Here is an 11715-nt window from a genome sequence, read left to right on the forward strand (position 1 = left end):
TTTGTTTATTTATTGATTTTTTTTTATTGATTTATTTTATTTTTACTGATTTATTTATTTTGTTTATTTTTTTTTTTGTTTGTCTTTTTGAATTTAATTTTATTTATTTATTTTATTATTATTATTTTGTCAAACATTGTTTTTTAACCACAACGATGATTGTTACAATATCAACCGAAATTTCCTGGTCTTAATTATCTAGATAGCAGTCACCGGAAGTCGAAGCTGGACAGAAGACAGCAAGAGGGACTCGACACGCCTCCTCTAAAGAAGTAAGTAAAATGCGTAATCTCTGCATTAATATAGATTGATTCATCATGGACCCAAGAGTAGGGTGTTGTACTAATAATAAATGCAAAATTTACATAGCAATTATCTTCAACAAATCTTTTCAAGGTCAGAAACAGCACTTCCATCATAAGTTCAATCCCTGTGGACGTCTTCATAAAAAATCTTGTGATACATAGGTTTTGATTGCACCATATTTAGGAAGAAATGTTTGTATTGTGATTTATTAAGAAAATCAATAGAATACAGACTAGGTTACAATAAGATTACTTCATAAGCAAGCATCTCACTGTAGTGTAAATTCCAATAGTTTTAATATTCTGACACATATAATTGTTTAAATCTTTTTACAGAAAATATATGGAAGTGCATTTTATTATAAGGTTTGTTAATGTGTGAAATATCATTTGAAACATACATTTAATATTCCTAGTGCATAGCAAAATGAAAATTTCAGCAAGTAAAAGTATGCAAGGCAAATGTTCCAACATATTGATTTTTTTTTAATATTGTAACCAGTGAGAGAGAAAAATATGACAGACCAGATCATAATTCAAACCAGGGTGGCTGGGCCCCCTGAATCACTACTCAGGTGCTGTACTAACTGAACTACTGTTAACATACTTTTTTCCATGGGTTCATAATTCTGTGGAATCACAATTTCTGTTCAATCTGCGGGTAGCAAGTTAAGTGGATTTCTTAGATTGCCTTTGTATGCTTGAATGCACATAAAGTATGCTGTGACAAATTTCCGCAGAAATTATTGTGACCACTTACATAGCGTAAATTAATCCCACACTGAAAAATGTACGTCTACAGTTTCAGTATCTGGCCACCAGTGTTCGAACCTGCCTGACTGCCACAAGAAATAGTCCCTCATAAATCTTTTTTCTAGCCAATTTTGTGAGTGTTTTTTTTTTTAATTCAATGTTGTACAATTTGTATTGTTTAATTCGAGTATGTTATAAAAATTAAATTTTAATTGACAACTTTGATATTCAGACCAAACTTTTCTCTAAAGCTGACAAGTGACATACTTTAAGAGGTTAGGAATTTATACAACGTAAACCACACAAATACATTGAAAAAGACAGTTTAGGTAAAATCTAGGGTCTTGAGAACAATAGCAATTCTATGTGTACATTATAGGTATCAAAAAAATAATATTCAGTTATATCCATATGTAATGAATGAAATTTTCAGGAAATGGCCTTTAAGAGTGTAAGAAGGGGACACAGGGTGAACAGTATTGGAAAAAGTTATGTGAATTAGTCTTGTAATAAAAGGTCTAGTCTCATGTTTATTTCAGATGGCTATAACATACAGTTGCATTACCAGGGGAACAACAATCTTGTGTAGTCACCAGACAGGATCGGGGTCATTTGAGAATGTGGTGCAGTCAATACTGTCAAATATTCCCACAAGGAATGATGGCAAAACTACATACCAGTCAGAAAGGTACATTATAATACTTAAATAATCTTTAAATATTCTGAAAATCTGAAATTATTTTGAAAGTGAACTAAATTTTGCATTATTAAGTCACATCACACTAAGCCAATCACCTCTTAAGAGCAGTTGCTGATGGTGTTTTGAATGTAAGCAAGTTCATTTAGATTGAGGCAATTGAAGTAACTGAAAGAAAAGTTATGTTTAAAACCTGGGGCATTGATTTTATGAGAGAACTGTGAGAGCCTTATATGACTGTAATGAACCAAATATGTTTTAGGGAGATAAATAGAGAAGCTACATGTTCAGTCTCCCGTGGCTATCACACACATATAACGTCACTGCAAGCCGTTATTATTCATATTTATATAGAAGCATCCTCAGGTAGTGTAGATCCAAATTTGTACAAATTATGACCCCCAGGTGCTAGGGCGGGGCCACAACAGGGCGTCAAAGTTTTACATAGGAGTATATAGGAAATATCTTTAAAAAATCTTCTTCTCAAGAACAGCAAAGCCATTTTTAGTCATAATGATATTGATATTGATAAAGAAGTATCCTCAGGTAGTGTAGTTTCAAGATTGTTCAACTCATGACCCCCAGGGGTAGCATGGGGCCACAACAGGGGACCATAGTTTTACATAAGAATATATAGGAAATATCTTTAAAAATCTTTTTCTCACGAATAGCAAAGCCATGATCAGTCATATTTATAGGGAATCATCCTCAGATAGTGTAGATTGAAATTGTTAAAATCATGACCCCTGGGTAAAGGGTGGGGCAGAAATGGGGGATCAAAGTTTAACATAGGAATATATAGGAGAAGTGTTTTAAAATATTTTCCCAAGGAACAGCAAAGACAATAATAGTCATATTTAGAGGGAAGCATCTGCAGATAGTGACCCCCAGGAGTAGGGTGGGGCCACAATGGGCAATCAAAGTTTTACACAGGAATACATACTAGGAAAAATCTTTAAAAGTCTTCTTCTCAACAATAGCAAATTCATGATTAGTCATATTTATATGAAAGCATCCTCAGGTAGTATAGATTGAAGTTTCTTTAAATCATGACCCCCTGGGGTAGAGTGGGGCCATAAAAAGTTACCGTATCAAATTTTTACATAAGAATATGTAGGAAAAAGAATTTGCTGATGAAGAAAAGAAGGGCCATAGTTACTCAGGTGAGCATTGTGGCCCATGGGCCTCTTGTTTTCAGCTTTCATATTAATGAGCACTCTGAAGATTGCAAAAATCATTTTGACCTAATAATACCAAGCTAAGCACTGGATGGACAGATTCATTGTTGATTTGAGGGGTTTTAAATTTTAACTTGCTTAAATCATAGAATTATTGTCCATATGACTAAAACTTGAACAAAAGGAGCATGATCTGTTTTTTGTGTTTTGCCAGATCGTACAACTTTTCTGACCAGCATTGAATTTTTATGTACCACTCAATTCAGGAAAAGTAATAACTATTGCCTTTGAAATTGAAAATTTAATCTACATTGATTTTTCTGTTATTTTGCAGCAGCAGCTTAATATTTTTTTTACTGTCTTTTGTTCTTTGACCTTCCATTACTCTTGGATGTTACCTTGGGATGCTTATTATTTTTGTGGATATCATCTTTGCCTGAACATTTTTCAAAGAATACTGTTGTAATTGAATATAAGTCTTGCATGACTGATTGTTCAAGAATTGATAAGATATTCTGTTTTATATATATATGTATAGAAAGCAAAGAAAAATTCACATTTATAAGGATACTCACTTTGGCCCAATCCGGGATTGAACTCTGGACCTAAGGGATTTGTCTTCTAGCAGTACAGGAACAGTGCACTAGACTTGCACAGCCATCTAGGCAAGTCGAAAAACTTGCTTTCAGTGCTGATGGAATTCTTGCAGTGCCACCCTACACTAAATGGTCAATAAAAATGGAAGCAAAATACAGCTATTTTGGAAATTTATTTATTTTTAAAGCACATTAAATTTACAATAAACAATAAACATGCAATACGCTTCATGCATTTATCCGTGGATAAACAAACCAAGATTGACTAAATGCTACAAAAAAATCTTGAAATTTTTCTTTAATCAGAATGCAGAAAATAGTACATGTTACGTAGATATTGTAAATTAAATATGTTTAAAAGTAAAGTAAATTTCATTGCAATGTGTACCAGTAACGATCCTCTAATAAAACTAATGTCCAAATAGCTGTATCTCACTTCCATTGTCAATGACCATGTACCGGTAGTGTTGGGTGGCACCTCAAGAATTCCATTGGCATCGAAAGCAAGTTTTTTTGAGACAGATTCCATAGGTCAAAAGTTCAACCCTCGGTTGGGGTGGATGGGGCAGAAGTGAGTATTACAGTATCTAAAAAAAAAAGAATCGCCTTGAAAGGGATGTTTTCTATTAATAACTGCTGAAAACCATATTTTGCATTCTGCAACACTACTTTGTGCATTCTGAAAATTTCAAGCATTCTTTGTAGCATTTAGTCAGTCTAGCTTTGATTGCAAGGAGTGTACTGCATGCTTAATGTAACATTTAATGGTTAAATGAGCATTGTGGCCTATGGGCCTTTGAAGTTTGCTAGTTATTTTCAGACTTGAACATTTTCTTCTTGTGTTTTTTGTTTAGTTTTGTTGTTTGATAAATTTTCAGTTATTTATTCCACTGTGTGATAGAAAATGGCATGATTTATTTGTGTGCTGCAAGTCCTGATTTTGGGAAAAAACAACCTTATGCATACCTTGCTGAGGTAAAACTGTTTTTATTAAATGATTATTTCATTTGTTATTAATTCCAACCAACTGAAGCTAAGTTAAGGTAATATGCAGTGAAAAAGAAACTCCTTTTATATGCCTGCATGATCTTAAATGTTATAGCTAGTATAATGCTGTCCCATTTTTTGACAATTCATTTTTCTAGAGTTTTTTTTAAAATCATACATTGTAATTGTGGCCTTGAGCCTATGAGGTCAAAGTTTGACAGGAATATACAAGGGGGAATTTAAAAACTTTCTAAAGGAATAAAAGGATCACTTCAATTGGTCATCTTGAAACATAAACATCCCCATGCAGTGTAGATTCCTATCATTCTTATTTATTTTTTTTTCCCAGGGGCTATGGTGGGGTCAGCTGTTTTGGGTGAAAGTTTTACTGTGGAATATATATAGAAAACTCTTAAGATAAATAGATGGGCACAGCTAGTCATATTGATAGTCCAATTAAGTCTAATCCTGACTCCTGGGTTTAAAGGTTGGGGGCACAGGTTGGTTTAAGTTTTGGGGTAAGGGTTCATGTAAGGGCCACAATAGGTGTCAAAGTTTTAAATTGAGCAAAATGTTTTTTTAAAAAAAAATCCTTGGAAATTTTTATAAGAAAAAGTTGAATTTAAGCTGGATATATAATATGAAAGCAGTAAGTAGTGTATTTCCAAGTTTTATAACATTATGGCCATTAGAGCAAGGGTAGGGCCACAATAGGAAGTCAAAGTTTCACAAAGAGATATATAGGGAGGAAAAAAGACTTCTTGTCAAATACACAACAGGTAGTCATATTGATGTGTATGTATTACCATATTTTGATTATATAGATTCAAATTAAAAATAGGTAACAACTGTTCCTTCGCCAAGCACTTGGCACTTTGAAGTGAAAGTTGTGGGTCCTTCGGATGAAGCCTTAAAAACCGAGGCCCGTGTCACGGTAGGCGTTGGTACAATAAAGAACCCTCTCTGCTCAGTGGCCCTGAGTGCAGAGTAAAGGTCTAAATTTGAAGCCCTTCACTGGTATATGGAGTCTGTGACATCTCTATATGAGTGAAAAATTTTCAAACGAGACGTAAAACAACATACAATCAATTAATCAATAGATTCAAATTTATTCAGAAGGCTAGTGGGCTTAGGAAGGGGCACCAGTGTGTGTGTGGGTGGTGTCAAAATTGTAATGGGAAAATCTTAAACAAATCTTTCAAAAAAACAATGCTTAGACATACATAACAGACACATGTATTATGAAATCATGTCTATATTGTGTACATTTCAAGTATATTCAAATGATATAGTCCTGGTAGGGTAGGACCATGAAAGAGGTCCAATGTTTTATCTTCTCCAAGAACAAGGCCCACTTGATCTTTCTAGAGCCTTTGGTACAGGCAAGTATAATTTATTTTGTTGTAACATAACAAAAACTCAGCTCACTGGCAACAATGAAATCTGTAAAAACCTGTCTCAAGAAATATTTCTCAGATGAACAGTCGAACCTTTTTATCTCAAACTCGATGGAACTGAAAAAAATTGAGATAGTGAGGCTAAAATAAGTAAAGAAAGAGTTGTTAGTACTTCCAACTTACTTCGATATATCCAAGGTACTAGTATTCTATATCAAGATATTGAAGTTCAAGGTAATGAAGTTAAACTGTATTAGATCTCACTTTTACTTGAAAACTTATGTCTTAGAAACAATATAAATAAACAACACTCATACAGGGGATATATAAAGAAAATAAAGTAAATCTATATAGTATTTCAGAATATTTTGAAGAATTCAACTAGTATACCATACTAGATATATATATGATACTCATGGTTATATAGCTAGCTTTTAAATTCTGTGAGAATAGGTAAAGATTAACATATTCTAATTTATATTCAACATTTAGTTTTGGTTTTTCTTGCAGTATCTCGAGAGGTATTTTTAATATCTTTTATTTCTATTTCTAACTCATATTTTCCCAAATTATAAATAAAATCATTCATTGTAGTACATGCATCTTTTATTCTTTTTGTTGTTGTTGTTGTTGTTTTATTTGTCATTTTTTTATATGATGCTTTTGTTGTAAATTTTGAGAAGTTAGGTTACCGTAATAGAACATTCTCCCTTGCTCAATTACATCCTGTTGGGAGTTCAGATGACTGTCATTTCATCATAAAACCACAAAATGTTGCAAAAATTGGACAACTGTGAAAATTATACATAATATATAGTATACCCTAATGATGAAGAAACTTTGTAAAGTATCTCATTGATGTGTTAAATTGTAGATTAAGAGGAAGTTCCAGAGTGGTACACTCTCTATGAGGGCAGTGAGTGCTGGCCACCATGAACTGGACAGTGATTTTGGATTCATTATGGCTCAGGATATGGTAAGTATCTAGCAGTTAGGTATACAGAATTATATCTTGAAAACTGTGTGTGGTTTGAATTTCCTTGATCTAATATTCCAATTATATTAGTGTGTATATCACTGGACTGAATGAAACAATGGAGACTTCAGTCACTTTTCTTATTCATAATGAGTCTGGAGTCCATGTAAAATGATTGTACCAAACTATTCAATTATAAGCAACAGTATATGCACTGTGTCATATTTTGGGTTGAATCAACTGTTTTCATTTGTGCTAAAAATGCCTGTGGAAAAGTCCAAATAAAGATTTTTTTTTAAATTGTGGGTTATTTATACTTTTCACATTAAATGTGAAAAGTATAAATAACCCACAATTTAAAAAAAAAAATCTTTATTTGGACTTTTCCACAGGCATTTTTAAGTGATTGAGTTTGGGCTCCATTTACCTGAATATGAAGGACTGTTATTTTGCAGCTCAAAACATTGACAAATCCCTATCATTACAAAAGTCTTTTATCAGCGTGTAACACATTGCCAGCTGAAAAACATATCTTTGTCTTAGTCCCATTTAAGATGTGTTGTTGAGCTATTACAAGCAATAGTCTTATGTTGTAATACCCAAATGTCAAAAAAAAAAAAAGCTCAAAGCTATATATGGCATATCTGAGCTAAAAAATAAAAATTTGAAATTGAGTGTAGAAAAACATGCTCCTATGTGAATTTGTCCTTCTGCTTAAGACAACACTTCATTTACTTTTATATGCAATACAGTGCAAGAAGAATTTATGAGTGCTCTATAGTAATCATTTTGTCCATTCTGTCTACACAATTCCAATTTTGAGCTCTATCAAAGAAAAGAAGAGCTATTGCACTGATAAAATGTCCATCTGTCTGTCTGTAAACAAATTTTCAAAATGCTACTCTTCCTACAGTTTTGGTCCAAATTCAGTTAACCTTGTCATACAAGTTTAACAGGTTTTTGGCTCAATTGCTTGCATTTTATGAACTTTTTAATGCCTACAACCTTTTGTCAACAGGAGAAATTTTCTAAACCTGGTGCAGGAGATCATGTGAGTGCCTTACGATCTCAGGTGGATGATGTCAAAAATGTCATGACACAAAACATTGAAAGGGTATTAGACAGGGGAGAAAGACTAGAGAATTTAATTGACAAAACAGAGGAGTTAGAAGCCAGTGTAAGTTGGTGATTGACACAACTTTAAAACATTTTATTGTAGAATGACTAGAAGTTCTACCATTTATTTGTTTTTCTGCAACTACATTTTTACTTTTTTTAGAAGCTTACTTTATAAGTGAACTGTCATATTGCAGTATATAGGAGAAAAGATCACAGTGTTTCTTTTTTGTGGCTTAATATACCATCAGTCTGTATCTAAAACCTTGAGTTGAAGGCCAAAGGATTATTTGTGGAAGTTGTCTGTGGTAAATCTCTGTACATTAAGAATTTTTATATAGTGTTTTTAACAAGAGCTCAGTTGCCAATCAGAAGGTGTTATACATACAAATGTAGTACGGTAGGTTTGCTTTCTTGTTGTGGTGTAATAAGTGCATACTTACTTCCAACCAATGGATTCAAAATTTATCATTGATACAATAATTTTTGCTAGCATATAAAATATCTATACTTCATCAAGAACAAGACTTTAATATGTCCAATCAGAATGCAGTCATGAGGCCAAAAAGGGTTTCAACATTCCATTTGTCTTTGAGAACATTGAACATTGTGACTCTCATATTAATAAGTGTTTGTTTTTTTTATTATGTTAAAAACAGAGTAATTTTACTGGAGTGTACATCTTTCCATATTTCTTTTGCAGTCGTCACAATTTCAGAAGACTGCGAGAAAAATTCGAAAAAAATACTGGTGGAAGAACACTAAGATGATGATAATCATTGGTGTAGTGGTGTTTGTCATCATCGTAGTCATCGTTATCCTCATCCTTAATGGAACAGGTGTCTTCAAAGGGGACTCCAAGACCACAACAGTAGCTCCCTCCACTGTTAAAAGTATTAGATAATATAAGAAATTTATTGTTGTACATTGGGGAAAAAAAAGACGAAATGAGTTGTATGTGGTGCTAAATGGTGGACTGACTCAAAATGCTCATGATTTTAATGAAATTTTTATTTTAATGTACATATATACATGTATATTGATTCAGTGGTATAAGTATGTAAACTCACTTGTTTGTTTCTTTTTTTATTTCTGCACACTAGAAGGATTAAAGGTTACATTGTCAAATTAAGTCTGAAGATTACCTGTCCATGCAATTCTGTTTATTTTTGTCTGCTAGAAAAAAGTTTTAATTTATCAGATATCTTGTATCTTGTAAGGAAACTTCAGAAGTTTGTTAGTATCCTGTTGAATTTCTTTGATTTCATAAATCATAACTGTGTTTTAATTGTCAAATAGAGCTGGTGATCAAATCTTGTACACTTGAACTTTGGTATCTCGAACACTGATATCTCGAATACCATGGATATGTCGAAGTGAATAGGAAGTCACAACCACCTATTCTTTCAGTATTCAGCCCTTGATATGTTGAATACTCTGATATCTTGAAGTTTTCTCTGGGTCCCATTGAGTTTGAGATAATGAGGTTTGACTGTACATTGTTATAGTAGGCCAAAGTTAAAATTGTGCCCAAGGAATTGGGATATAAAAAAATCTATTTTTATTTATTTCCAGTATTCAAATTCATATGATCTCTTTGAATACTGCAAAATCACTAATTTTTGTGCAGGGGTTAATTTTCGTTGTTTTCAAGGTATGAAATTAAAATGTCATAAACATAACTACGCAACAATCCTTCATCAACAAAATCAAATCCCCACCAACCCATACTTTTTCCTCAAACCTCGAAAATTTGACCCCACAAAAATATGTGATTTTACAGTATTATTTTACATATATATTAGGAACATGCTGTATGAATAAAAATAACAAAATATCAGTAGTATTTAGTTTGAAATACAATGGTGTATACTTCTTTATGATAAGATAGACTAGCTCTAAGTAGTTAATAACGGTGTCCAATTTCAGGTAAATCTCTCTTCATTTTTGGTTGTTAGTTAACCTGAATCAAAGGCTGTTTCCTTCATTTATTTTTTTTTTTTTTCGGTGGTGGGGGGTTGTTGTTGTTGTGTTGTACACAAGTGAATCATGCTTGTCTAGTTGCCTGTGACACATCACTTTAATTTTAACTGGAGATGCGTTATATTATTCTTGCTTGTATGTAACCCTGATTTTTGTTTTGATTCACTGACAATGTATTGTTGGCAGACTTGTATTACACATACATTAGTGATCTTTCTATGCTGAAAATGTATATGTTCAGTTTTTTTTATGTGCTTGATCCAAGGTCCAAGAGTTAAACTGGCTCCATTTTTCATTAATCAAATGAATGTTACAGAGCTATACGAAACGTGGAGTGATATTTGTACATTGCAGTAATGCATACATTTTTATTCATAAACTTTTAAGATATTATGATCTTTTGATCCAGAAGCTTTTTAGTTAAATAAATGATGATCAATAATTTCTTTTCTGTTTTTCTTATATATTTATGTCTGTATAAATAATCATATAAAGTTGGTTTAAATATGTTAAATATTATATTATTGATATGTACGTCATTGTATGTGTCACCTATTGTAACGCACAGTACTGCACAAGAAATAAATGCAGGTGGCTTGAAAATCCAGTTCTAACTAGTTTACCAGCATTTACTGATAGATGAACAAAGTGGTTTTCATAAGAAAATCTTCAGTGGATGTAGATATTATACTGTTGTTAACTCTTACTCCTTTATGGTAAAGTTGATCATTTTGGTGTTTTAGTTTCATGCTAGTTGTCCTTTGTATGATATTAATACATCTGTACTGTGACACAAACACAGTGGTGGGGAATTTAACATTTGAAGTATTTTATACCATCCATTTCTATGCTGAGACCTATAGCATTCGCATCAATCAACATCCACTCTTTATTTTCCATATTTCTTTTGCAAAAGTGATATTTATTAAAATTTGCAGGATTGTAATTCGATCTGCTGAATGCCGGTTTTCAGGATTGGTAACATTTTTTGACTACCTAGGATTATGGTCATAATTCGGGATGGAACATTTCCTTGTATTCTGTTAATTGGCTGTAATTGAGTATGGTTGCACTCTGCTTTATTTGTGAAATATAGATTCCTACAGTTTGCTGCCAATTGGACATGATCACCTGTTGTTATATATTGAAATAAGCATGAGGCCAGGTGCTGAAATTGCTCAGCTTATGGTCTTAAAATGTGGTGCTATATGAATGACCATCAATCCACTCCTATTCATTCCAAGTAGCATTTACACCTGTCTTGCAGATTTCATTTTGTAGAAAATGGGCAAGTATATTCTTTTTGTCAGTATTGATTTTAATGTCAACAAAAGTTGTTGTTGAATGGTTTGTTGATGTCTTTTTCCTTTTCATCATCTTATACATTTCTTCCTTATTCTTTTGTTTAGGAGCTCTACTAAAGATGGCCTGATGGGAGATGGAGACTGAGTCCTGGCTGCCCAGGAATTCCACATTTCATGCCTGTTCAGTGTCATTAATGGTCTTTGCTGGAGATATAGTTGATGTCAGTAGCTTTATTTCATCCGGGGCCTCATCTCTTTGAAATGGTTTTATTTTCAGGTGAGTAAATCTGATGATTTATACAAATAAATTCAAATTTTATTTATTTGTTTTGTTTGTTTGTTTTTTGAAGTTTTTAATTTTTTTTTTACATCAGACTTGGTTAACTTGTGCATGCACAGTTGTTATGCTAATTAAGACAGATG

The 11715-nt window shown here is 32.7% G+C and overlaps 1 protein-coding gene across 1 annotated transcript; it reads left to right on the plus strand.

The window, feature by feature from the left end:
* The first annotated feature begins 206 nt into the window (after positions 1 to 206).
* On the plus strand, positions 207 to 10430 carry LOC133184577 (vesicle-associated membrane protein 7-like). The gene is made up of 6 exons (XM_061319660.1): positions 207 to 272; positions 1598 to 1746; positions 4408 to 4504; positions 6788 to 6889; positions 7908 to 8066; positions 8709 to 10430. Exons 2-6 carry the CDS (start codon positions 1598 to 1600, stop codon positions 8907 to 8909), a joined length of 708 nt encoding a protein of 235 aa, XP_061175644.1. The 5' UTR covers positions 207 to 272; the 3' UTR covers positions 8910 to 10430.
* Positions 10431 to 11715: the final 1285 nt, after the last annotated feature.

Source organism: Saccostrea echinata, unplaced genomic scaffold (assembly GCF_033153115.1).
Source record: "Saccostrea echinata isolate AGI-Se365-2 ecotype Australia unplaced genomic scaffold, CSIRO_AGI_Sech_v1 ptg000010l, whole genome shotgun sequence".
Lineage (NCBI taxonomy): Eukaryota > Metazoa > Mollusca > Bivalvia > Ostreida > Ostreidae > Saccostrea > Saccostrea echinata.

What these genes read in the sequence shown, in the direction of transcription:
- LOC133184577 (XM_061319660.1), top strand. Translation starts at nt 1,598, where the DNA reads ATGGCTATAACATACAGTTGCATTACCAGGGGAACAACAATCTTGTGT. An exon ending in TCATTATGGCTCAGGATATG is followed by an intron (nt 6,890 to 7,907) that starts GTAAGTATCTAG and finishes TTTTGTCAACAG; the next exon opens with GAGAAATTTTCTAAACCTGG. An exon ending in CAGAGGAGTTAGAAGCCAGT is followed by an intron (nt 8,067 to 8,708) that starts GTAAGTTGGTGA and finishes TTTCTTTTGCAG; the next exon opens with TCGTCACAATTTCAGAAGAC.